Below are 27924 nucleotides of genomic sequence, written 5' to 3'. Positions count from 1 at the left end.
AGTCTCTAATAGAAGATTTACCCCGTTCTAACCACCTCCCCCCAGCTGGCAACTATCAGTCTCTGTTCATTTCTCACTTCGTTATTCTTGTTCCCACACTCGGGAATTGCCTTAGAGTCATCTTGATTGTTCTTTTGGCGTTGTATGAGTTGTTCATTTCCAGCGTGGTCAGATTAGAAATATTTTGCAATTCAAATTAATTCAACTGTTTTTATTGTAAACTGGTTTGCTGCAGCCCTTTATATTGCAAAAATCTGTGACCTCTAGTGGTTTTTAAAAATTAGAACTGCCTCTTTATATTATATGGATTTTGCAAGTATATTTACTTGCGTGTCAGCACGTATTCTAATGTAAAGATGTCAACATCTTAATAGACTTTTCATACATTTGAAATATATATATTCAGAGGTATTAAAATTGATTAATTCCTGTGGAAGGAACTTCTAGGAGCCATTTTATCTGTTACACTAAGGATTTTTTCCCAAGCAAGTTATAGTGTAGAATAGTTTTAAATTAGATATAGTGTTAAAAGAAAAAAATCACTGCAAAATGAGTTTGGCTAAAATGAGGCCTATTACTGATTGAACTTCAGGTGTTTCTTGGTTCTTTGTCTCAATTGTTCTGCTTGTTGAGAACTTTAGAAAGGTGAGAATTTGTGGTATTAAACAGGAAAGAATGGCATGGTATTTGATTTAATTGTGGCTTTCTTTTTGGAAAATTAAGTTCATAGAGTTCTTACAAGTCAGTCTTACTCCAAATAGTATTCTCTACTAACCTGTAAGAGCTACTCTTACAAAATATGCTTATGAAACAAGGTGACTCCTTTTTAACAAACAACGAAAGTTTGTCTCCTTAGAAGGCATCGCCTTGGAAGACTGTATACTATGCTAGTACTACTATTGCCAAAATACTTTTTAGAACCATACTTTTGGAATTAATTGCTTTTAATCCTTTAGTATATTCTGTTAGGTATTCTCACTGCTGGCAAATTTTTATTCTTTGAGGTTGGAGTTGAATTTTTCAAATATTCCAAAGCCCCTTGCTGCTAAAGCTGGTAAATAAGGAAAGCGATTGATGTGAAATTTATTGTATATTTTTTTGGCCTTCAAATAAGGTGAGATTCTAAGGCAGGAATTGCTAATCTAAGGATTTCTGCAGTTGGCTTAAGAGGATCGGTAAATACTCTGAGTCAAATGCAGAAGGGATCTATTTTGTTATTTTTTGAGCCAGAAATTATGGACATAATCAGACATGTGATATTATCTACACATTTGTAATGTTTTATGAACAACTAACTTTAAGTACTTGATTCTTTTAAGTTCTTTTATAAAAATATTTGAAGTTTTTATTGAAATATTTCACATTTATAAACTATACTTGGATAATTCTGGTGACAGTTAAGGAGGTCATGTACTTCCATTTTTCAAAGAATGGTATGATCCCAGAAAAAATGTCTTCTACCTATTCTTGTTAAGTCTTCCCTTTTAACTCATGACATACCTTTTAAAACTAGCTGGTAAAAATGATGTATGTGTGCAGTATCTGAAAATATGTTGCTTGAGTAACCAAATTCAATACTACAACTTAAGCTTAAAGATTTTTGTATAAAAAGACACTGCGATTGGTTATTCTGAAGGTGCACTTTTTAAAAGTTCAAAGAATGTTTCGAACAGTATTTTAATGAATAATAGAAAACTTCCTCAGTTACGAGTATTAATATCTTGTTGCATGCTGCCCACCTGCCTCACATTTAATATTCTATCCCCTCTCTAAATATAGGGTTAGTAGCTCTTTCTTGGCCATGAAAGCGTCTGACTTCTTTTCGTCTCCTCAATAACCTTTCCCACCTCCATTCTCTCATCTACCTTCCAACTCCTCATAATTAAAAAAAAAATCCCACTTCAGGAAAGAGTCTCTTTAATTCCCTTTCTCTAATTAATGTAAGCTTCTTTTCAGTTACCTTAAGAAATTCCTACCTCCTCATCTTCCTCAGGCCTCTCCTAAAGGTTAGCTGAATTTTATGTGTATTTTTTCCTCATCTAAGTCTTACTGGTAAGGCAGGGCAAATGGGACACTGTCATAATGATGACCAAAAAAGTGTTTACCCAAAATATAATAACACATTTGTCTGCTATGAAAATGGAAACAAAGTTATATAGATTACTAGGCTCAAGAATTTTATTCCACCTTCTAAATAACAGTCATCACAGTATTCAATTTACCACTAAAATTCCTGACTTTACAGGCAGGAGTAGAACTAATTCTGTTGTTTCTTTTACTTCCTAAAGAAGCTCACTCTAAGAGACACTGTTGATTTCCCATCTAAATCCATTTCTTCTGATTTCTTGGAAGAACATTATTTTTATATGGGTTCCTGGTCTGCGGGACCAGTTATTTAATGGAGGCTGTGCTCTTTCAACCTGCTTAGGTAAATAATGATTGTTTACGCCAATGATGATGGTATCATTCCCATTGCTAGTTATTGTGGAAGCAAGACACTTGACCTAATCTTAGTCAGTGGAGTGGTGGGTTGGAGAAGAGGTCTGCTGGGGAGCTGCTCAAAACATTTTCTTAGTAATAGTAGTGTCTAAGAGGAAATGCTTTGTGTTTTGGATATCGTTGTGTTACATGGAACATCTAGAACTGCTTGGATCATGACGGAAGCAGACTGACTAATGAATGTGGTAGAGTAGAAAGATGGAAAGTCTGTGATAATATTGTGATGCTGAATTAACCAGATCTGGAAACTTCCTTCCTCCGGACTTCTTGCTGTATAAGATTATACGATACATATACATTTGTATTATACATACAAATAACCCCTCACTGTTCAAGACACTTCTGGCCTGGTTTTTCAATTATTAATACTTGCAGTTGAAACTGCCCCAAGTGATACTCACTAATTCCAGTATTTAAAGATTCTTCGAACTGAAGCTGTTAAGTATCTCCCTGCATTGACCCTGCAATCAGAAAATACTAAAATCTGATGGTAGCTCAACAGTTACTTTACTATCCTTACTATCCTGGTTTTTCCTCTCTCACAGTATCTACAGTTATTAGCTTCTTTATTATTTTATTTCCTTAGCTCTGAAGGAACAACCTGGAGCTGTGTTTGTAATTGTTATCTGTAATTAACTATATAAATTCAAAGTTATACAAATAGTACTCTTTCTTTGTTACCTTTTACTTAGGGAGATCAGCTCTCTCAAGTAAAGGACTTCTCCGTTTTAATAATCAGTTAGTTATGTGGTAATTCTGGTGCTATTTTAATTTTATTTTTAATCAGAAAATCTAATTTGGGAGTTATTTTTATCAGAATTGCTTTCTTTTTCACTCTGGTATGAGATGTTAGACAAAATGAATTTGAGGAACATAAATGCAAACAAGCAAAAATTATTGACATTGGGAAAAGCAACATGACTTAGGTGAAGTCTGAGTTCCAATTCCCATTTGTAGAATCAGGAATTGTGATTTTTATTCTGCAGGATTGTTGGTATTTAAGTAATATATATAAACATTTATTAGAGTATCTGACACACAGTAAACAGGCAGCAGATTGTATTCCTTCTTTCCGCTGCATAGAATCAGTGTGCCTGGAACCTTTGCCTCTTAGCCTACATGGATCTAGCCAACTTATTGTTTATGAATTGCTCACAAGCTTACAGCTCACTTGCCTCTGGCAGGACTACTTCTGACTTTCCATTCAGAAAGCATGTCCATTCCAGAGAGTTCTTTTCTTCACAAATGAAATGTAAGATTTCATTTTGAAAGATTTTAGACAATACATGTAAAGAAACTAGAATGTTATTGGACACACAGTAAGTACTCTGTAAATGCCAATTATTTTATTTTTGTATCTTAAATATAATAGTGCCAACCTCATAGTTTTTAAAAATTGTTTTGAAATCTTCTTTTGTTGCCAGTCCTTGGATATTCTTTCTGATTACCCAGATTCTTTTAAAAAACCTTATAACATCTTTGGAGAGCCTGCTCTTGTATAATTTTCTACCCTATAGCTGTTAAGTTTAACCCCCTGTTCTCAGGTATAAAACTCATGGGTTTCTTAGTAAGCCTAGATTCCAAACCTTTCTTTTTGTAGTTTTTACTGTCAGCTCATAAGGACTCACATGCAAACTTGATAAGACAAAAAGTTTGTAATGAGAGGATATGTGTATATGTTTTAACCTGTCTAGTGTTGTATTTTTTAATAGATCTGTTGTCGACATAATTTGAGATTTTTCATTAAAATATCCAAATTTCCAACTTTTAAAAAATAGATTTTATTATTTAGAGCAGTTTTAGGTTTACAGAAAAGTTGAGCAGCAGGTACAGAGATTTCCCATATAGCCTTTGCCCTCTCCAACTTTTCTTTTAAAATGGAAAGATCTGGCAACAGTTCCCACATAACAGTGCTTGCTCTGAGCTTAAGAGTAGCTGTCCTATTTACTGGGCTGCTCTTCTCCATTTTACCAGTTTGCAATCACACCCTTTTGTACTACAAGCAACTGCCTTCATTTCATGTACCTTTCTAACTCTTAAAGGTATTAGAGAGTAAAATTTTCTTGGGGAAGAAAATCACCTTGACTTGTTGCAATAAAAAATTCTATAAGAATCTGCTGTGCCTTAGCCTATTGAAGCTACAGAAACCTACAAAATGTCAATATTTTGACTCTAAATTTAAACTCTTACAGTGAACTTAAAAGTTATGTATATCAAACAATCCCATAATTAAGTGAATTTTAATTTGATACATTAAATCATATAGTCTATAACCAGTGATTAAACGTTATAATTTCAGAGTATATGACACAATAAAGCATGTTACCATTTTAAAATTTTCCTAAATAGATGGTAACACTCAAGTGCTATCCCTAGTTAATTTTCCCTATAGTAGTATCAGTCCATACCTGCTTTTTAAAAAAAGTTACCACACAGGTCGTCATTTCTCCATTGCCAGTTGAATCCAACCACATCTACTCCTCCCCTCCTACCTCTGAACTCCTTCCAAGCTGTCTCTACTGCCTGCTCACCTAAGCCAAAAACCTGGTCATCCTGTTTTCACTTGGTCATCCCTGCTACCACTGGATTGTAACTATTCTCTCTGCCTGCAGTCTTCTTCCCTTACTTTTTTCTTCCACATGGGTGCCAGAGTCATCTTTTTAAAATTTGAATTTGACCATGTTATTCCTTTCAGTAGCTTCCTAACTCTTGCCAGCCTCCTTAGCTTAAAGCCTGGTTGTCACAGAAGGTGGTGATGTGACTGATGGAAACATGTCAGCAGACACAATGTAAAGTTTCTTTAGGGCAAAGGATATGGACACTCTTAGAGTTATTATTTCCTACTGAAGCTTTCCTAATTGTGTTTCCTCTTGTCTAGAATGTACACTTCATCTCCCCGATTCTCTTTCCTAAGGTTAACTCTTACTTGACTTTTTTTTTTTTTTTTTTTTTTTGGCGGTACGCGGGCCTCTCGCATTGCGGGCTCCGGACGCGCAGGCTCAGCGGCCATGGCTCACGGGCCTAGCCGCGCGGCACGTGGGATCTTCCCGGACCAGGGCACGAACCCCTGTCCCCTGCATCGGCAGGCAGACTCTCAACCACTGCGCCACCAGGGAAGCCCCTTACTTGACTATTAAATGTAGCTCAGATACTGTTTTTTAATCCGAATACCCATCCATCCCTGTTTAGGTTAGGTTGTTTCCTCTGTGTTCCTATAGCTCTGTGCACATCTCTGTCATGATTCAATGTCTTCTACAGAACACTGTTCAAAAACTACTGTAAAATAAGTGGTCCATGTCAAACAGACATAGAAAACAAAATCGAGTATTCTAGAATTTCTAAAAGCCTTTAATATGCTAAAGTGCATCAATATTCTCCAAGAGAAAGATACAGTATGAAGCATCTTCCAAGCAGAGCACTGAACCATCTATTTGAGCTATTTAGCTATTTATTTTAAATTTCCAGTTTCTTAATTATTCATTTTCATATCAACGTGTGTGTGTGTGTGTGTGTGTGTGTGTGTGTGTGTGTGTGTGTGTGTGTGAGAGTGTGAGTGAGAGAGAGAGAGAGAGAGAGGGAGAGAGAGGGAGAGAATGCAAATGTTAATAAGGAAGAAACTTTGTATTCTATTACAAGTTAATTACTAAAGGGATGTTGCCTATTAGCTTCAATTATACATCATGGCCCATATCTGGGAGCCCTGCCTCCCAGGTAAAGAGCATTAAGCTAAAATACCTTTGTTTAGCTCCTGAGCAGGCCCACCTGTGAATGACTGCAGGGAGATAGAAATTAACGCATCCCCTCGGGAGGCTGACCGGAAACAGGAAATGTTTGGCCTTACTCCCTCCCCTTTTAGTATAAAAGAAGCCCGAATTCTGACTCCGGCACGATGGTTCTTTGGGGGCACGAGTCTACCATCTTCTTGATCTGCTGGTCTTGCAAATGAAGTCGCTGTTCCTTACCCCAACAACTCGTCTCTCAATATATTGGCTTTTCGTGCAGCGAAGAGCTCGAGCTTGGACTCGGTAACACAAGGGCTATTTTCTTTTGTTCCTCTCAGGGTATTATACAAATTGATAGTCTTCTGTTTGCTCATTTAACTCTGTTTCCTTGAAGTTTTGTGTTTGGGGCTTGTTGAGTTTGGTGCACGCTTTGCGTGGTTTTGTTTTGTTCAAACCTTTTCTGTATTTGAGATTCCTGGTTGACTTGTTTGTAGATATTTAATTCTGTTTACCATACCCTGCCTCAGGTGATAGGTGAAAAAGAATGACTCTCTTTGTTATGGGCCAAGCTGTTAGCTGTCTTTTGGAAATGGAGGCTTCCTGGGAGTCAGTAGCTTCCTAAGGCACTGCTACCTTAGAGGCTACATCCCCGTGTTGTTCAGGGGGCAGATACTACTGCTGTCCTCTGGTTGGAACAAGCGGGGCACCAGGAGAGTGCTCTAGCTTCCTGCTGGCCAACGTATCCCAGCACTGTCTACCCTGAGAGGCGCTCCTGCCCTACCCTCCACCCTCTGGTTTGCGTTGAATCGGTTCAAGGGATTGGAGGACCTTCAGACTGCTCCTACTTTGCTTTGGTCTTATGTTTTGGGTCGTCATTAGTTCCTGTATTTATTTTCTTTATTTTTTTTAACGCTGATCTTTTCCTTAAATCTAATCCCATCTTTTTTTATCTTTCTAAGATTCCTCAAAGCTTCTTGTCAGTTTATGGTACTATTTGCTTTCCAGCACTGTTACAGATTTGCTTTTTAAAAGTCAGTTTCGATATTTCCTGGAGAAAATGGGATGGGAAAGGGAAATTGTCTAATCTTTATCTACTGTCTTGAAGCATCTAAACCCTTTATTGGAAAGGATCACTTAAAAACCCTCCCTTGAGCTACCCAACACTGCCAGAGATGCATGAAATCAGTATCTTGAATTGCTCTTTTTCAGTCACTTGATGTGCTGTGTGCCCCATCAGAGCAAAGACCACACTATTTCCATTTCCTTGGAAGATGCTGGATATATGGTAGCTGTTCAGTTGAACCTAGTCTTAGTTACAAAATACAAGTTTACACAAAATACAAAGTAAGGAGATAAATGATTGTTCTATAAAAGGAATCTTTTAACCATAACTAGTGCCTCTCTTGCATTTCAAGATCTGCTTGTTTACAGTTTTAGGGACTACTAAAGAAATGTGGATGCCAGTTAGTGACACATGCTGACAAAATTTTCTGTTGTTGCAGCTTTCTTTAGTCCCGAACAGATCCAGAGCCACTGAAGTAAAGCCATAGTAATTCACTGCTCTCAGAGAACCTAGGAAATAAAATTATTAATGGAAGGCTATTTAAATTTTCTCTGGTGTGATTACAGTATTACTTCAAAGTGTGTGTGTTTACATCCAAAGAGTACTTACCTGTCAGCATAAAGATATGGCTATATGACTGTAAGAATGTTTATCAAAGTATAGTTTATAGTAGTAAAACTTAGAAACAATCTAAATATTGATGCCAAAAACTCAGCCTCTGTGCACCAGTGCCAAACCAAATCTTGGAGACAGAGTTTTGGAAGAAGTAGAAAAGAATAGCTCCATTGCTTTGCCAGGCAAACAGGGACACAACAGCCTCGTGCCCTGAGAAACTGTGTCCCAGCCTGGGAGCATTTGGTGAGTTTTATAGCAGTGGTTCAAGGGCAGAGTTGCTAATAAGGATCAGGGTGTGTGCAGAGCCTGCACTCCTTTAATTTGGCCTCAGGTGGTCTCCTCCCTTGTCTCTGCATCCCCTCCCTTCCCTGATTAGCAGCTGTTCAAATCTGCCCTTTAGAATTCAGGGAAGGTAATGGAGGCTGGAGTGTATTCAGTGTATTCCCTACAAACAAGAAACGGAGGACACAGAAAGGCTTCCATGCCCAGGAGCCCCACAGGGTCCTGCTCAGTTTCAATATCTAATAGTATGGAGTAGTTTAAACAATATACTAGAACTTTATGCAGCCATTTAAAAATATTGTAAAATAACATTTGCTGATTTGGAAAAATAATTTTTTTTCTAATGAGAATGAATTATTTTTGGAATAACTTTTTTAAAGTTATTTGAAAATAGCAAAAACTTCAAAATAAATATGTGATAAAGATTCAGGGAATGATTCTTGTTTTAATTAAGTAGAACAAATATCTGCTGTTTTGTCTAACACAGCTAGTGTAGAGGAGGAAAAAGCTTTCCTTGATGCTCTTAGGGTCCCTGGCTGGGTCTGAAAATTAAACTGACAAAGACAGATTAACAGGAGAAAAGCATAGAAATTTAATTAATGTGAGTTTTACATATCAGGGGGCCTTCAAAAGGAAATGAAGACCCAAAGAAACAGACCTGAGTATTTTATGCTGGGTTTGATGAAGAGTGGACAGTTGTGGAGGAATATGATGGGTTAAGGGGTATGAGGCACATCTTAGAGATATTGCGGGTTCAGTGCCAGACCACCTCAATAAAGCAAATATTGCAGTAAAGCATGTCACATGAATTTTTTGGTTTCCCAGTGCATATAAAAGTTATGTTTACACTATACTGTAGTCTATTAAGTATGCAATAGCATTATATCTAAAAAACAATGTATTTTAATTAAAAATACTTTATTGCTAAAAAATGCTGTTATCTGAGCTTTCAGCAAGTCGCAATCTTTCTGCTGGTGGAGGGTTTAAAATATTGCAAGAATCACCAGTATGTGACACAGAAACATGAAGCGAGCAAATGATATTGGAAGAATGGCACCAATAGACTTTCTCTATGCAGGATTGCCACCATACTTGAATTTGTAAAAAAAAAAAAAAAAAAGGGAAAAGAAAAGAAAAAGGCAATATCTATGAAGCACAATAAAGTGAAGTATGCTTGTAATTGTAGTAAATGGGGCAGGGGGCATGTGGTTGCAGGGTACAATGATGACATAGCAAGGCCGGTTTGTTAGGACTCTTCTTGGTGTCCCTATGTCTTCTGAGATAAGGATGCTCCTTTCCTCTTGGCATGGGGAGGGCACCTCTTAATGAGGTTTTATGACCTGTTTCAGGGAAGAAGGGTGAGGGGGGGAGAAGGTCAGAGTAACTTTCCTGTTTCTGCTATTTTCTCATACTCCTTCAGCTTAAAATATTCAAGATGCCAAGGTGCCACATTTAGGGGTAGCGTGTCCTGAACCCCATTAATTGCCATGATTAACCTGTTGTTTTGAAATTTGTTAATGACGGTTTAGCTCTCATTAATGTTACAAATATTACCTTTAGTTATTTTTGATACCTCATTTGTGGAGGAAACTTGTCAAAAATTTTAATAAATGTCAAGAACATAATTATGGGAACAGTGAATTGAACACTTTTAGCCAATGATTTAAGTAAAAATCATCTTAATCAAATTCACTTTTTTCTATAAAAATACAGTGTCTGAAAAAATGAGTTAAAACTTTAGTATTACAAATTTAGACAGGCTCCAATTTAGATGTGTGTTCTAAATGCTTATTTAATAATAGCTAACATATATTGAACAATTATTATGGTATTATGTGGGGAGGGCTTTGCATGCATTATCTCACTTAATCTAACAGTTCTTTTAGGTAGATGGGTATTTTTAACATCTGCATTTACCATTTGAGAGATAAGGCTTAGACAGATTAAATAAGTTGTCCATGATCCCACAAGTGAATGGTAGAGGATTTGATCCCAGGAAGCTTAGATTAAGAGGTTGTGCTCTTAATCTAAGATGCTCCACTTGGCTTTGAACTGGTGGATGCTTTTGTGATTAGTATTCTCTTAAAGCATTGGACACCTTAGGGTCCTAAGATAACAAAGAGGAATAAAAAACTTAAGTCATTTTATTGATTACATAATGTTTATACAGCTGAGAAGGCTGTTGGTATCCTAGTCCAAACGTGATCCCCAAAGAGAAACTTTCATAAAAATTGTGTTAGTCCGGGCTTCCCTGGTGGCGCAGTGGTTGAGAGTCCGCCTGCCGATGCAGGGGACGTGGGTTCGTGCCCCGGTCCAGGAAGATCCCACATGCCGCGGAGCAGTTAGGCCCGTGAGCCATGGCCGCTGAGCCTGTGTGTCCGGAGCCTGTGCTCCGCGACGGGAGAGGCCACAACAGTGAGAGGCCCACGTACCGCAAAAAAAAAAAAAAAAAAAAAAAATTGTGTTAGTCCTAATATTGAATATCTTCTTGAGTCTTTTCTCAAGCATTTCTTCTCTTCAGTCATAACCTCATTCCATGGGATGTCAGAGGAGACATCTATGATTTCTCCATAACTCCATCCCAACACTTTTGAACCTTTCAAGCTACCTAAAATTTACATATTTGAGAGGCTAGATTTTTATTAGAAGGCAAAAAAAAGTCATAGTCCAAAAAAGAAAATGAGGAAAATAAGAGGTTTTCTAAAGCTACTAATTGAAGCAACCAAAAGAAAAGTAAATTACGTAATTGGTAGATCTTTCAAAGGTATTTATGCTTGAAAAAGTTTCACGTCTGTTTGGATATTAGGCCTCCTTTCAGCCTTAACTCATTAATGCTACTTAACATTTTTCCCTTTGGAAAGATTATGAATGTTGGTTAGCATTCCAAGTGATCCCCCAAAAGATTTGGTTGGTAGATTATAACTGTAATAATTGCATGCCTGCAATTAAAAATAAAATAAAATTCTGAATGTAGAACGTTAAAGTATATGGGATTTATACTAGTTGGCATTTATATTCAGCTGCTAGTAACAAAGACTTCCAAAATAGTAACTTTAACGTGATAAAAGTTTCTTTTTCTCTACATACAAGAAATTCAGTTTGACAATTCCATAGCCATCAAGGACCCAAGCTACATCTTCCTGCTGAGCTCTCCCTAGTGTATGGCTCCCGTTCTCAGGGTCACTCCTGTTCCAGTATGGCTGTTAGAAGTTCAGCTATCAGGGCCAGGCTGGAAGGGAAAATGGACTCATACCAGTTTTTTTGTTCCCTTTTAAGATGCTTTCCTGGAAATTCCACCTCACAACTTTTCTATGTTTTATCGACTGGAACTTAAGTCTACAGCAACAACTTGCTGCAAGAAAAGTTAGAACATTGCTACTCAGAATAAAATCAGGCTTCTCTTATTTAGGAAGAAGGGGAATATTTGGTTTCGGAAAGCAGCCAGTGGTCTCAATCATAAGACTGTAGGAGACATCTCATCCAGACTTCTAAGTTTAAGCTCTTAAGGCCCAGGCTTCCCCAGCTATCTATACAGCTGGGCAATAGCAGAATGATAATCAGAACCCAGATGTCTTGCTGACTTGTTCTAACTAGAGGGCTCACAATTGCTTCTACTGAGGATGAATTAGATAAAGTGATAGTAAATCGATCTAGCACTAATATAAGAGTTTTTTTGTCTCTTTACCTCACCATCTAACTCCCCCTCTCAGCAACGACCCCGCCCATATCTCAGAATAGTATTGCCTGCTTATTCGATAAACATGATCATTTTCCCCTCAAGATACAAGTTATATTGGCCATCTAAATTCTATTATTAAAATAAAGTAGTTTTAGTAGACTCTAAAAATATTTAACATTTGTTTTTAACATTAATGGTTTTTATAACTTTAGATAAATTTTTTTTCTCAAATTTTCTCCTACAGTATAGCTGAAATACAGAAAGATGTGGAATACAGGTTGCCATTCACCGTAAACAACCTGACAATTAACATTAATATGTGAGTAGAATTGTATCCTATTTTTTCATGTAATAGGACTTTAAAATCTTTTTATTATTTTGTTTCTTAGCTATTATTAGAAGTAAACTGTTTAAAAGTGAATTTATTCCCTTTCTAGTATTTATCTCCCTCTCTAGTAACTATAGTTTATTAAACTTAAAATTTTGTGAAATAAAAAATTTTTTAAGTCATCATTGTAATAGATATTGCTGTAAGAAACTATAAAAGAGGAAATGTAATAAAAAGACGTTATTGTTTTGCACTAAAGTCTAAGCTGGAGGTAGGCTGAAAGAGTAAGAATGATAATGACAAACACTCAAAGGGATCATGTGTGGAAAACCATTAGAGATATAGACACTTTTACATCAGAAATAAGTGAAAATATTCTAGTTTTCGGCAACAGATAAACTACGTCAACCAGAAAGTTCAAGACTGAATTTGATATGCTAATTATTTTTAAAGAAAAAAATTAAAAGTTGAAAATGTAATCATGAGGTTATTAAGTTATAAAGAGGAAAGGTTGGACAAAGTGATTGCTGAAGTACTCATTTAGCCTTAAGTGCAGTTATTAGTCTTTAGCATGAAAGAATTAAGTTATTACCTCAGATTGCATCAGGTGGCTAGCCACTAGAGTGAGTGTTTGGGTGAGGTAAAAAGGCACTTAACTTGAAGATAGGAACCATACTTGTTCATCGTCCTATCCTCATTGCCTAGCATGGTGCCTGCACATAGGAGGCCTTGTTAAATCCTAGTTGAATGAGTGGATTAAAGCATGACTATATAACAGTGACAACCATTATGCTGTGTTATCTTGATATATGGGAGTTTCTGAATCATCACAGCAGCCCTGCAAATTGGAACAAATAGGTAGTGAATAGTGTAGTGGGGAGAGAAACCCAGATTGGTTGGGGTCCAAAGGCCATACATTGCCTTTTTTTACCAAACTAGTTTAACATCTTCAACTATATAAATGAAGTAGTTTTATCTCTCATCACATGCCTTAGGTAGAGCTAAGTAGGAGAAGCCAACAAGGACCCAGTTTTCTTCTTGACAGTGTTGCCAACACATAGTTTTCTGAGCCAGAAGGGGAACAGAGTGGCAGTTTAAAGGGACATACTGGTCTGAGTTTTTAGAGATTTGGAAAACGGTTCCATGTCCAGTAAACTCTCACTTTTAAAGACTTTACTCCCTAATTTTAAATTTGTAGTAGCTCAAAAAAGGTTAAGGTTTTTACTCTTTTTATTTTTTGTATTGAGAATTTACTGTTATTTACTTGAAACCATGTGATTGACTTCAAAGTTGGGAGAGATATGTTAATTGAGACATTTAGAAGAGAGCCCTATAGAACCAAGGCATGATGACAGCTACACTGTTCCAATCCTAGCACTTCCCATTTTATCCACTCAACTCTTTAAAAAATTCAGCATATAATGAAATAATTGTTGGCAGTATTTCAAAAGTAGGAAAGCCATAAGAAAAGTATACGGCCGGAACCTGTGGTCCACTAAATAGCCAGACTGGGTTAAATTAGGGTTCACCTGATAAAAATGCCTGGTCTAATTTTAGCTGAGATTTTGGATAGTTTGGTATATTGTGTTTGAAAGCAATTAATTGGCGTGGTGTGAAGAATAGTCTATAATTCACGGTATCCTTATTCCACATTGAGAAGGTTTTACTATACTGAATTACTTTATAGTCTTGTTGCCAAAGTGTATCTTTTTGTATACTTTCAATCAACTCAACAAGCATAGTAGAGCACTAATTACTGAGTAATCCAAATGAAAGTATGAAAATTTTATTTGCTTTTAAGTAATTTTGTTTTAGGATTATGACTGTATAATATCACATTTGTTGTCTTTGTTTTTGTTTTTTAATCTGTTCTACCTTTACCAGATTGCTTCCTCCACAATTTCCTCAGGAAAAACCAGTGATCAGTGTTTATCCACCAATACGACATCACTTAGTGGATAAACAAGGAGTGTATGTTACCTCTCCATTAGTAAACAATGTATGTATATGGTGTAATTTATTTCAAAAATGTTCACTGTATTTAATAGATAATCCTGATTTGAAGGTTATTTGTTTTTCAGTGGTGAGGACCTGTTGATGTTAAGAACTTTGGTTCATAGCAGATCTTTTATAGTGGTTAGAAAGAGATAAAATTCAAATATGCCTTAAATTTCTTAGGATATATATACATAATATATATGTATATATATGATTGATTAATGTGAAGGACGGTAACTTAAATGTACTCAGTATTTACCTTTGAACCTTCAAATTATTGTCAATAGTGAAATGTGGAAGTATTTCAGCTCCATTATTGACTAAATAAACTTTTAACCTCATTTATGGTATTGATTCTATAAGAAAATATTGTAAGTTGTGGATTGCTGATATGTTCAATTGACATAATATCCTTTGCTTTTCATTTAATTCTTGACTTGCAAAAGTGGATTTAAGATTGAGTTTTACAGTTAAATTATCCTAATGAGACTTTATAATCTTTTTCTGAAGATGAATTTGATCACCGTGTATTACTGTTACTTTTAGTTTACAATGCACTCAGATCTTGGGAAAATTATTCAGAGTCTGTTGGATGAGTTTTGGAAGAATCCTCCAGCTTTAGCTCCTGCTTCAACAGCATTCCCATAGTAAGTATGTTTATATCGAAAGAGTTTGTATATACATTTATTTACTTTTGATCTAAGTAATCAAAATATAGTTTAAACATTCAAATAATGTTAAAAGGCAATCCTCTGTTTTCCACATCCCCACCTTCACACACAGATACATTCATACTTTTCAGAGGCAACTGTGTTTTTCTTTTTTAAGCTGCTTCTCTAATATTTACCTTCATCTTTCTGAATAATGTATGCATACTGCTATCTCTTGATTCTTTCATTTTAGATACTATCTATTGACTTCCTATTATGGATTGATGAGGATTTTACTTACCTTTCACAAACCTTCCTTTTCCCTCATCCTCTGAGAAATTTTTGATTTTTACTTAAACTCATGTTTGGTACTTTCATTACATTGACTCTCTGAATATTCCTTGCTGCTGAGCCTCGTACTTTATAATGATTATATTTCCCTGATGGTATAACTTTTTGCTTTTCTCCGGAGTTAATAATTGCTCCATTTTTCCATTGGTTTTATTTTCTTTGATCTTTTTAATTTTCCACATCTTTTAGCAGCTCTGAAAAATACCTTTCAAATCATTTTTTCACATCATCAAACCTGTCAGGTAATCTCTAGGTTCTGGTATTTTCTCTTTGCAGACATTGCTCCATTTTCCCCCTCCATTCTGAATTAGTTACTCTACAACTGCTATAAAGCTGTCATCCTGGGATTTCCCTTTCCCACTCTCCTGTGTTGGAGTCTCCTTTTCCTGCATCCTAAGTTTTTTTCTTTCTCAGGCTATTTCCTAGTTTCTTGTATTACTGCCTCCCCATAGCTTCCTAAGTAACGGCATGTTCCAGTTACTAAGGATGAATAACAAGTTATCCTAAAACTTGTGGTTAAAATAATGACAACATTTATTTTCCTTGTGAATCTGCAATTTGGTTAGGGACTAATAGAGCTTGTTTGTGCTCCACCTTCTGCATCAGCTGGCATGGCTTAAAACAATGAACACATTTACTTTGCTCACTGATCTTTAATTCAGGAAGGGTTCATCAGGGAAAGCTCTTGTCTGCTCTACTCATCATCAGTGGGCTCTCATCAGAGGCCTTACCTGGGGAGGTCAACTAGAATACCTAGATGCAGCCTGGGCTTCCTTACATCATAATGGCTGGGCTCCTGGGGTAAACATCCTGAACAGTTATGAGAAAGTCATATTCGCCTTCTCTGACATAGCTACTGAAGTCATTCAGTTTGTTCTGCTTCATTCTGCTTCTGCTTCATTCAGTTTGTTGAGGCAATCAAGAAGTTCTGATCAGATTCAAGGGGAAGAAAACAGGCTCTTCCTCTTCATGGTGGAGTGGCAAGGTTCTAGAAGAGTATATGGGACCAGAAATAGTGCTGTGGCCACGTTTGGAAAATACAGTATGCCACAAGGTGCTTGGAAGAATAATTTTGAGACTTTTTTTTTTTTTTTTTTTTACCTGCAAATGTCTTTAATATACCCTCACACTTAAAAGTTGGTAGAGTTCAAATTCTATGTTGAAGTGGTTTTCCACTGAGAATTTTGAAGGCATTCCTTTATTGTCTATACATAGGCTTCTGTTGCCAAGATGTCCAGTGCCATTTTGATTTCTGATCCTTTGTAATGGTTTTTTATTTATTTATTTATTTATTTTTGGCTGCGTTGGGTCTTCATTGCTGCACGCAGGCTTTCTCTAGTTGCAGTGAGCGGGGGTTACTCTTCGTTGCAGTGCGCGGGTTTCTCATTGCAGTGGCTTCTCTTGTTGTGGCGCACGGGCTCTAGGCGCACGGGCTCCAGTAGTTGTGGTGCATGGGCTCAGTTGTGGCTCACAGGCTCTAGAGTGCAGGCTCAGTAGTTGTGGAGCACGGGCTTAGTTGCTCCACGGCATGTGGGATCTTCCCGGACCAGGGCTTGAACCCGTGTCCCCTGTCTGCATTGGCAGGCAGATTCTTAACCACTGTGCCACAGGGAAGTCCCTGATCCTTTGTAACTTTTTATATCAGATATTCTGAAATTGCATGATGATACAACTTCATACAATCTTTACTTCCTTTTCCTGTAATATCTCTTGGCTTAGTTACCCAGTTCTACTTAATTTCCAAGAACTTTTTCTTGTTCAGAAGTCAGGTGGCATCTTTAACACTGCCTGGAAATCTGCTTAGGCTAGATTATCCCATTCATTGGGTGTATCAGCCCCAGCCATCATCTTTGCCCTCCTGTGTCTTTGTCCTGGAGTCATAAACCTCGCTGATATTCTTTATCTAAAGAATAATAAACTGTATTTCCTATCTTCTGTCAGGAAAGAGTTAAATATACCTCATTCACCTTATTTGAAGATATAAGCCAACAACTGTGATACAGTACACATTGTTAAAAAGCAAGTTTGATACATTTCTTAGATTATTTTATAGGTTGTACCCGGTATTGAGATTAAAATAAAGCTGACTGGTTCAAAATTATTAAGACTATTTCAAGGATAGTACAAATATTCCCTCATATTGAACATATTCTTTCTAAATAACTTATGTTATATTTACATACCTGCTAATAATATACCTTTACGTAAAAGTAAAGCTTTAAGATAAAGGTGAGCCATACTTCGAAATAAACAAACTTTTTAGAGAACTTTTTTAAACTTAATTTTTTCAATCATATATTCACTTGGCTCAAAAATTTTAAAACTGTAAAAGGGTATGGGGCGAAAAGTCTCCTTCCACCTTTTCCCTTGCAGTTTACTTTTTCTTCTTATTGGTATCCAGAGTTTTTCATTTGGGTGCACATGCATAGAATTCCTGAGATATTTTATGCATATACAAGGAAATATGTACACATAGTATTATTCCCTCTTTTTTCACACAAATGGTAGCAAACTATTCCCTTGCCCTTTTTTTTTTTTTTCCCCTCACTAAATGGTATGGTTCAGAGAGCTTTCCATGTTGGTTACTAAAGCATTTCCTTATTCTTTATGACCACAAAGTACTTGTTTTATGGATATAGCATAAGTTAACAAAACTCCTATTAATGGACATTTTTGTTGTTTCCAATCTTTCCTGAAAGGCCCATCCTTCTTTGCCCTCAGTGATGCAGTGAATAACATTAAAAGTAATATTTTACCCAAGTGTAAGTTTATTTGTTAGATACAGTCTCAAAGTGGTATACATGTTTGTAATTTTGACTAATACTGCAGGATTGCCCTACAGAGTAAGTTGTACCAATTTCTACTCCTGTATGCGATGCTTATTCCCTTTGCTGACATAGTAAACTATCAAAATGGATCTTTGCTAATTTATAAGCGGAAAATGTGTTAGTATAACTTTATTTGTATTTATCTTACAGTGAAGTTGACAGTTTTTTCCTATGATTTAGAGATTTTTTTTTCCTTTCCTTGAACCTGTGTATTCTGTCCTATTCTCCATTTTGCTATTGGGTTGTTAGTTAGTCTTTTATTAATTTGGAGAAATTCTTTATATATTAGAGAAATTATCCATTTTCCTATGACATGTTTCAGATGTTTTCCCCCAATTTGTTATTTGTCTTTATTTATAATGGACTTTGTCATGTAGAGGGTTTTTTTTGTTGTTGTTTTGTTTTTTATGTCATGGGATTTATCATTATTTTGTCTTATGACTTGAATTTGGGATCACAGAAAGTCCTTTACCACCCCAAGTTTTTAATTTCCCAGTGATTTCTTCCAGTTCTTTTAAGATTTTTTTAAAAATCCAAAAACCATTTTAAATTTGATACATTTGGTTTTTATTTTCTTATAGATATGAGGGCTTGGCTCCAATTTAATTTTTTCCAGATGTCCCAATGCTATTTATTGACCAATCTTTTTTTTTTTTTTTTTTTTTACTAATTTGAGATTCTTTTTATTATATCTTAATTGCCATATATCTTTGGGATTTTTCTGGATTTTGTATTCAGTTCCATTGATCTACCTATCCATTGCCAGTGTTATGCTTTTAAAAAGTTTTGTGGTTTTTTATTTTTAATTATTAAGGTTTTCTAATGTGTTTTGCTATATGGCAGGGTTAATCTCTTTACCCTCATTTTTCAGGTACTTTTCTCTATTTTCTTATTTATTTTTCCATATTAGCTTTAGTATTATAATTTCAAAATCTGTGATAAATGTTTTCTTCCAACACAATTCCAATTTATGTTAACTTATTATGTCATTAAATATGACATTAAATTATGTCATGAAACAATAGCACTCCCGTTTAAAAAAATTGTTTAAGCTTGATATATTATGGAACATTTCAGTACTCTGATACCCATTTTTTTTTTCCAACACCACCAAGTAATTCTCCAGTTCTCACCAGACACTTGACTGTTTCCTACGAATTTAACTTAATTCTGATGCTATCCACCGGGAGGTGGCGTCAGATCCCACAGATTAGGGGCTCAGTCTCACAGGCTGCTCCATTTCACATACCAATTGAAAATGTATAGTTACCTGTGCTATAAATCACAGGTTCCCATGACCTCCACCTCAGGTTTGAGTAATTTGTTAAGTGGCTCATGGAACTCCAAAATAAATTTACTTATGTTTACTAGTTGATTATAAAGGATACAGATGAATAGCCAGGTGAAGAGGTACCTAGGGCAGGGCAAGGTCTAGGAGAGCCGCAAGCACAGGAGCTTTTGTCCCCATGAACTGGGGTGCACCACCCTCCTGCCATATGGATACATTCATCAACAAGAAGCTTGTCAAATCTTATTGTTCAAGGGTTTTTTAGAGCTTATTCAGCAGCCCCCGTCTTCCCTGAGATCGATGGGTGGGGCTGAAAGTTCCAACTTTCTGTCAGTTGGTCTTTTTGGTGACCAACCCCGTCCTCAGACTATATAGGGACTCAGCCTAAGTCACCTCATTAGCATAAACTCAGATGTTACAAATAACAAAAAAGGGTCCTGTCATTTAGGAACTTACCAGGATTTTAGGAGCACTTTGTCTAGAACCTGGTCAAAGACAAATATGTTTCTTATTATACCACAAATACAAAGTAAAGTATTTAGTATTCTATTTTTTTAAAAAGTCTTTTAATCTTTCATACAAGAGTGACTGACCCATTTAAACTTAACTATATTAATTTAAGTATTGGTATTTAGATAATTCTCATCTGCATTTTGGCCTAAATTACACTAATTATTTTAGAGTATGGTTCTCTTTGAACTGCTCTAAAAGGAAAAAAAAGTTAAATGTAAAATATCTTTTTTAGGTATAATTGACATGTAACGTGTACAACAGAATGATCAATAGTAATTTATATTACAAAATGATCACCATAAGTCTAGTTAACACCCATCGCCATACATAGTTACAAAATTTTTTCTTGTGATGAGAATGTTTAAGATTTACTCTTAGCAGCTTTCAAATATGTAGTATAGTATTATTAACCATAATGATGCTGTATATTACCTCCCCATGACTTATTTATTTTATAACTGAAAGTCTGTACCTTTTGACCATGTTCACACATTTTGCCTACTGCTGCCCATCACCTGCCTCTGGCTAACACCAATCTCTTTTCTGTATTTATGAACTCAGTGTTTTTTGTTTTTGTTTTTCATTTTTAAATTCTACACATAAATGAGAGCATATGGTATTTGCCTTTCTCTGTCTGACATATTTCACATAGCATAATACCCTCAGGGTACATCCATATTGTTTTGAATGGCAAGATTTTCTTTGTTTTTATGGCTGAATAATATTTCGGTGTATATATACACCACCTTTTCTTTAATCATCTACTGATGGACACTAGGTTGTTTCCATCTCTTGTCTATTGTAAATAATGCTGCAATGAACATAGGGGAGCAGACATCTTTTCGAGTTAGTGTCTTCATTTTCTTCACATAAATACCCAGAAGTGGAATTGCTGGAGCATATGGTAGTTCTGTTTTGACGAGCCTCCATCCTGTTTTCCATAGTGGCTGTACCAATTTACATTTCTACCAGCAGTGTACAAGCATTCACTTTTCTCCATAGTCTCACCAATGCTTGGTATTTCTTATCTTTTTGATAATAGTCATTCCAACAAGTTTGATAGTTAGTAATCTAATTATCAAAGAATTAGCATCTTTTCTTGTACCTGTTGGCCATCTGTATGTCTTCTTTGGAAAAATGTCTATTCAGATTCCCATTTTTAAATCAGATTATTTGTTTTTTTGCTGTTGAGTTGTATGGGTTCTTTATATATTTTGGATATTAATCCCTTGTCAGATAGATGGTTTGCAAATATTTTCTCCCATTCCGTAGGTTACGTTTTCATTTTGTTGATGGTTTCCTTTGCTGTGCAGAAGCTTTTTAGTTTGATGTAGTCCCATTTGTTTAGTTTTGTAAGTGAGGTATTAAAGTCCCCTATTTTTTTAAAAAATAAATGTATGTATGTATTTATTTCTGGCCACATTGGGTCTTTGTTGCAGTGTGTGGGCTTCTCATTGCAGTGGCTTCTGTTGCGGAGCACGGGCTCTAGGCACGCAGGCTTCAGTAGTTGTGGCATGTGGGCTCTAGAGCACAGGCTCAGTAGTTGTGGCGCACAGGCCTAGTTGCTCCTCGGCATGTGAGATCTTCCCGGATCAGGGATCGAACCCATGTCCCCTGCACTGGCAGGCAGATTCTTAACCACTGCACCACCAGGGAAGTCCCAAGTCCCCTATTCTTATTTTATTGCTCTCTATTTATCCTTTTAGGTCTGTTTATATTTGCTTTGTATATTTAGGTGCTCCTCTCTTGGGTGCATAAATATTTATAATTGTTATATCCTCTTGTTGGATTGACCCCTTTACCATTATGTAGCGCTCTTCTTTGTCTCTTATTACAGTCTTTGTTTTAAAGTCTGTTTTGTCTGATATAAGTATAGCTACCCCAGCTTTCTTTTGGTTTCTATTTGCATGTAATATCAGCATAAAGAAGTCCCTTTAACATTTCTTGTAAGGTCGGTTTAGTGGTGATAACTCCTTTAGCTTTTGCTTGTCTGGAAAACTCTACCTCTGCTTCAATTCTGAATGAGAACTTTGCTATGTAGAGTATTCTTGAAAGTGTTTTTCTTTTGGTACTCTAAAAATGTCATTCCCCTGCCTTCTGGCCTGCAAAGTTTCAGCTGAAAAATGTGCTGGTAGTTTTATGGGGGTTCCCTTGTACTTAACAAGTTGTTTTTCTCTTGCTGCTTTTAAGATCCTTGCCTTGTCTTTAACTTTTGACATTTTAATTAAAATGTGTCTTGGGGCTCCCCTGGTGGCACAGTAGTTAAGAGTCCACCTGCCGATGCAGGGGACACAGGTTCGTGCCCTGGTCCGGGAGGATCCCACATGCCGCAGAGCGGCTGGGCCCGTGAGCCATGGCTGCTGAGCCTGCGCGTCCGGAGCCTGTGCTCCGCAATGGGAGAGGCCATGACAGTGAGAGGCCCACGTGTCGCAAAAAGAAAAAAAATGTGTCTTGGTTCATCTTGTTTGGGACTTCCTGGCTTTCCTGGGTCTGGATGCCAGTTTCCTTCCCTAGATTAGAGAAGTTTTCAGCCATTATTTCTTCAGATAAGTTTTCTGCCCCTTTCTCTGTTTTCTTCTCCTGCTGGTACCCCTATAATACAAACCATAAGTTCCTTAAGCTATCTTCACTTTTTTCCCTTTTTTTTCTCTGCTCTGATTTTGTGAGTTCCACTGCTCTGTCTTGAGTTCACTGATCATTTCTTCTGGCTGATGACTGTGACATCCTTTGTTTACTGATATGGCAGGAAATATTCCATTTCTCACTCTGCTTCATCCAGTCTGCTATTGAATCCCTCTATAGTATATTTTTCAGTTCAGTTGTTGTATTCTCCAGCTTTGCTTCTTTCTTGTATTTTCTTTCTCTTTGTTGAGGTTCTTTCTATGTTCAGGGAGCATTTTTATGACCTTTACTCTGAACTCTTTATCAGGTAAATTATGTATCTTCATTTCATTAAGGTTTTTTTTCCTGAGGTTTTATCCTGTACTTTTATTTGGAACATATTTCTTTGTTTCTTCTTTTTGCTTGACTCTGTGTAAGATAAAACAGTTACCTCTCCCAGTTTTGAGGACGGGACAAGGAGATGAACCTTATCATTCAACCTTACCCTGGCTCTTGACTGTCTCTCAAGCCTTTGTGATTGTCCAAGCAACCTATTATTTTTTTAATAGCTCCCAGGAATTAAGGGTGTGTCAAGACCTGTCATTGCCCCACAGGGGAGGATATCCATACCTAGATTTAGGCTGATTGGAAGCAAGACCCTCAGGCGGCAGCTTTTAATGTATGCAAATATATACAGTTCTGTGGGACCACAAGCTTATTAAGTCCTGCTAGCCACCTGAGCCAGGTGATGAGAATGAAAACATGGTGTCCATTGGCCTCTGTTCCCTGAAGGTACTTCCGTAGGCCTTCACATGCATGGATTCCAAGCCTGAAGCCCACCCCTCAGACTGAAGCTTCAGGATAAGCAAATAGGCCTGTTTCACATTAAGACTGTGGGTGTGTTTAAGTGTGCTATCTGCAGTGCCCTGGTGTGGTAGCCTGCCAAGAACTGTCTACAACTGTTACAGTCTCATGGGACCCAGGAATGTCAGCCCCCCTGGCCACCAGAGCCAGGTAAGTAAGGGGCATTCCCTGGTTGGCAGCCACAAAAACCAGAGCACCAAATACAAAACTGGGACACCAAACACACGTAAGATCTCCCCTGCAAGACGTGCTGGCGTTCCGGAACATGCAGAGGAGAGCACAAAGATAGTAGAGCCCGCCCTCCGGAGTCTATGGAAGGATTACATTCAGTCCTTAGAGTTGTGTTTAATTAGAAGCCTGCCCCTCAGGCTATAGCTATGATAATAAGCTAATAGGCCTCTTTCAGCAGAAAGACTGAGCTCCTGTTGTCTCATGCTGTTCCCCTGGGGGGGTAGCTGATTAAGAACTTGTTCTCCATTTCTGTGAGTGTGAGCCCCGCTGGCTGTCAGATTCAGACAATGTTGTGTCCTCTGGTTGCCACTGCAAAAACAAGGGTATAAGCTCCTTTCTCTAAGATACTGGTGAGCTGGAGTGAGGCAGAGGGAGAGTGCGGAGATGACGTCCACTGGCCTCCATTCCCTGAGAGCATCTCCGTGGGTGCCTCGATGTCAAAGCCCCTGGACAAGCACATAGGCCTCTTTCACAGAAAGACTGGGGGTTGCTTCTGTCTGCTGTCTATGCAGTGTCCTGGGGGGTCATAGTCTACCAAGAACCTTCTCTCTGATGGTTACAATCCTGAGGGACCCAGGAACATTAGCCTGCCTGGCATCCAGAGTCAAGCAATCAAGGGATGTTCCTTGGGCAGGAGCTGCAGAAACCAGAGCACCAGATGCATATAGGAGCTCCCTCTGGGTGGTACTGGGTCTCTGGAGCACAGCAGATGGGAAACAAGATGTCGCCCACCAGCCACCATCCCCAGAAAGTATCCCAGCGGACCCCTAGATGTGTGTTAAGTTAGATGCCTGCTGCCTGGAGCTGATGCTTTAAGATTGGCAAGTGAGCCTCTTTCACATTAAGTCAGGTCCTCTTCTGCATTTGGCCCTGAGGCAGGGGAGTCCAAGAGTACGAGCCCTGTAAGAATTGTTTCTTAGTTCGCGTCTCGGGGACATGAGCTCTTTTGGCCTTCAGAGCTCGATGTTTTGGGGGCTTGTCTCTCAGGTTCAAACTCAACCCTTAACTCCCCAGGGAAAAGCTCTGGGTTTTGAGTTTTCTCCAGCTTGTGGGTTGTCCTGCTGAGGGTGGGGTTTATGGTGAGATTGTGTCTCAGCTTCTCCTACCAGCTTAGATGTCATTTTCTTCTTGTTTGCCCAACGTGTAGGAGCTGCTCAGCTAGTTTTTAGGGTTTTTTTCAGAGGAAATTGTTCCCTATGTAGCTGTTGATTCAGTATTTCTGTGGGAGAAGGTGAATTCAGGATCTTCCTATGTCACCATCTTGATCCAGAACCCAATATTTATTACCTTGCAAAAATAAATTATTTTCTGATTATATCTTGAGTACATACTGCTGTGCCGCTTTTTCTAATATATACATAGTTTTTATATGCATCTTTTTTATGTTTTAACATTTTTAGCAGCTCATCTATATATTTAATTTTTCTTTGAAATTTTCCAGAAAAGCAGTCTAGACTTGCAGTCAGATTTTGCCAGATATAATGAAAGCTACGAATTTGTTCAAGCTACACTTGAATACATTTCCTGGGCTTAAATGTTCTCCATTTCTTCTATGAAGATACTCATTGATGCCAACAGAAAGGCCATATTTGAGTTTTGAGCATTCTGTTCATTTCCAGTGTGACCAGTTGAATTGTATATTTTCTAAAACATTTTTCTTTTTCATGGAAAGAAACGAAAATTTTCTCTTGAGGGGTGTTCATATTTTATCAATTTATATGATATCTGATTCACTTATATAATTATAATAACTAATGGCACCTGCCATCTGTACTGCATAACCACTGTTATTTAGAACAATTTAGGAATACTTTTACCAACTTACCCCTAAAATCTAACCTCATGTTTTTCGTCTTTCTCTTTAGCCTGTACAGTAAAGCGGGTGGGACGCCTCCTTGTGCTTCTCCGGGTTTTCCATTTCTTCCTCCATATCCCCCACAAGAAGCTACCAGGACTGTCAGTTCTTTATCTGTTGCTGACACTGTTTCTTCTTCAGCGACAAGTCATACAGCAGCCAAACCTGCTGCTCCTTCATTTGGTGTCCTTTCAAATCTGCCACTGCCTGTTCCCACAACAGACACTTCAGCACCGGTTGGTATCAGATATCTGTAGTTTGTACCCTTGAAATATTCAGTCAACAAACATTATATCTCTCCAGTGTGCCAGCCACCATGGCACAAAAGATAAAAAGATTAAATCACATTTTCAACTTAAGTAACAATTTCAAAGAGGTAACCAGCAAATAATTAAATAATTGTAAGTAGAAGAGATAGTCTAGAGCTATGGCAAAGACACAGTTAAGGGAATAGTCAGTGCTCCCAGGGACCATCGTAGAGCTAGAAAGATAACTTTATAAAAGATGCAATTCTTTTTCTTAAACCACTTTATCCTTGGTGGCTCAAAGCATGCCTGATGCATATAGTAGGTGCTCATTCAAAATGAGGCAGATGAATGAATGGATTCGCACTTGGGGCCAAATTTTGATAGATGGTAATGAATTTGCCAGGATGATAATGGGTCACATAAGGCAATTCTGTGAAGAGGCAACAGCATTGACAAAGATTTGGGAGCATAAACCAGATGGCATATTTGTGAAGCTGCCTGTTATAGAGCCCTCTGGTTGTCATGTAGGACACAGGCAAAGATAAGAGAAGGATCTTATAGGAGAAGCATGTATCAGCTTATGGAGGGTCTGCTCTAGCATACTGAGGACTTTTAATTCAGTGTCTCATTCGTGTAAAAAATTGTGTGTTCTTAAGTTAAGCTGGTATCTGCTGCCATGTGGGACGTTACTGAGGGAGAGACTGTGCATTAAACATATTAAAGGGATTTTAAAACCTTCATTTTTAGCCCTTAGTGAATATCACCCATAGTAATACTCAAATATTAAAAAATTATCATAATCAACTTCACTAATTTCAGTGTTTGTAATAATTTAGAATATAGACCCATTAGAATATAGACCCAAGTGGACTTCATTTTTCCAAAACTTTTCATCATTGTATTAATGAATATTATGAACAAATTATAATTAGTATAAATAAAATTACAAGAGAACTTTTCATGGGTCCTTGATTTTAAAATGTCATCTATATTCAAACAATGTATACTCTATTCCTTATCTACCCTACTCTCTCATGGAACTTAGGTAACTATTCAGATTTTTGCCAACTTACTAATTTTTCTATACTTAATGCCTTTCACTTTGAGACAGACATTCATATACATCAATGAAACCCAGAGGTAATTCTCCACATATGTCACAGATACACTTAGGAGATTTATTTTACAACCGTATACTTGTCCAAGGGCTAAACACAGGTACTCACGTGATCCCCATTAAAAAAAAAAAAAGTAACCCTGTATGTATGAAGATACACTGAAAAAACAGTGAAGAAAGAAGGGGAGGGTAAGGACAATGTGAAGTGCAAAGATTAAGTGTGATAATGAAAACAGTTATGGGACGCAGTACATTAAAAATTACTTTTATAACCAAATAGGAGCAGTCAAAAAGATGGCTGAAATTTAACACCATTTCACACTCTCTTTAGATAAGCCAAAATGGTTTTGGTTACAAGATGCCTGATATCCCTGATGTATTTCCAGAACTCTCAGAACTAAGGTAAAAAAAACTAGGAGAGTAACATTGGTGTTTGTTGTCTATTTAATTTGTAAATAGAAACCACATCATCATTTTCATATCCATATTAAGTTAAAAAAACCTTTTAATTCATCACTCTTCCTATATTGTGGTTGTCTTAGTGGGAAAGTTCTATGAATCAGTCGTATGTCTTGTAGGTTATATTTATTGAGTTACTGGTCTGTGAGAAATCCTACAGTTAAAAAAGGTTTAGCTTTATTTGATACAGTGTTTTACAGTCACTTGCAGGAAGTGGTGATGTGTTATTCTCTGCTAATAATTAATGAAGTTTACATGCAGCCACGTACACATTAAAGCAGTCATACACGGAGTAATGCTTGCAGCAACCCGTGAAGGTAGGGGCTGTTATTGTTGCCGTGTTATAGAGCATTCTCCTCCTCCTTTCCTTTCTTCCTTCCCTTTAAAAACATTATTACGAAAACGTCAAAAATACAAAAAGGTGAACCTCTTTGCCATCTTCCAGCTTTTTTCAGAAGTATGGGTATAGGTCAGGATTATTTTAAACCAAATCCCAAATATTCTGTTATTTTTACCTATAAGTTCTTCACTAAATTTCTCCACCAGGTAAAGACCTTTTCTTTGCCATAATCCCAATCCACATCATCATCATACCTCACAATATGAATGCTCATTCTTTAATTCTTTGATATTATCTTATTTCCCCAGGGTCTTAATAATTAAATCTTTTGGTTGGTAGTTTATTTGAATCAGGGTTCAAAATAATATCTACCTATTGCATTTGAATACTGTT

General features: G+C 37.1%; 1 protein-coding gene across 1 annotated transcript in view; it reads left to right on the top strand.

The window, feature by feature from the left end:
• VPS37A (VPS37A subunit of ESCRT-I) overlaps nt 1–27924 on the top strand; it is a 38846-nt gene that overhangs the window by 993 nt on the left and 9929 nt on the right. The window contains exons 2-6 of the mRNA XM_027122699.1: nt 12105–12179; nt 14073–14187; nt 14733–14833; nt 25378–25603; nt 27064–27134. Coding sequence (XP_026978500.1) covers nt 12105–12179; nt 14073–14187; nt 14733–14833; nt 25378–25603; nt 27064–27134 — 588 coding nt within the window. The remainder of the gene's footprint in view (nt 1–12104; nt 12180–14072; nt 14188–14732; nt 14834–25377; nt 25604–27063; nt 27135–27924) is intronic.

Source organism: Aethalodelphis obliquidens, unplaced genomic scaffold, assembly GCF_003676395.1.
Source record: "Aethalodelphis obliquidens isolate GAN/ISIS:26980383/991018 unplaced genomic scaffold, ASM367639v1 scaffold25, whole genome shotgun sequence".
Lineage (NCBI taxonomy): Eukaryota > Metazoa > Chordata > Mammalia > Artiodactyla > Delphinidae > Aethalodelphis > Aethalodelphis obliquidens.
This window is presented reverse-complemented; position numbering and strand designations above follow the sequence as displayed.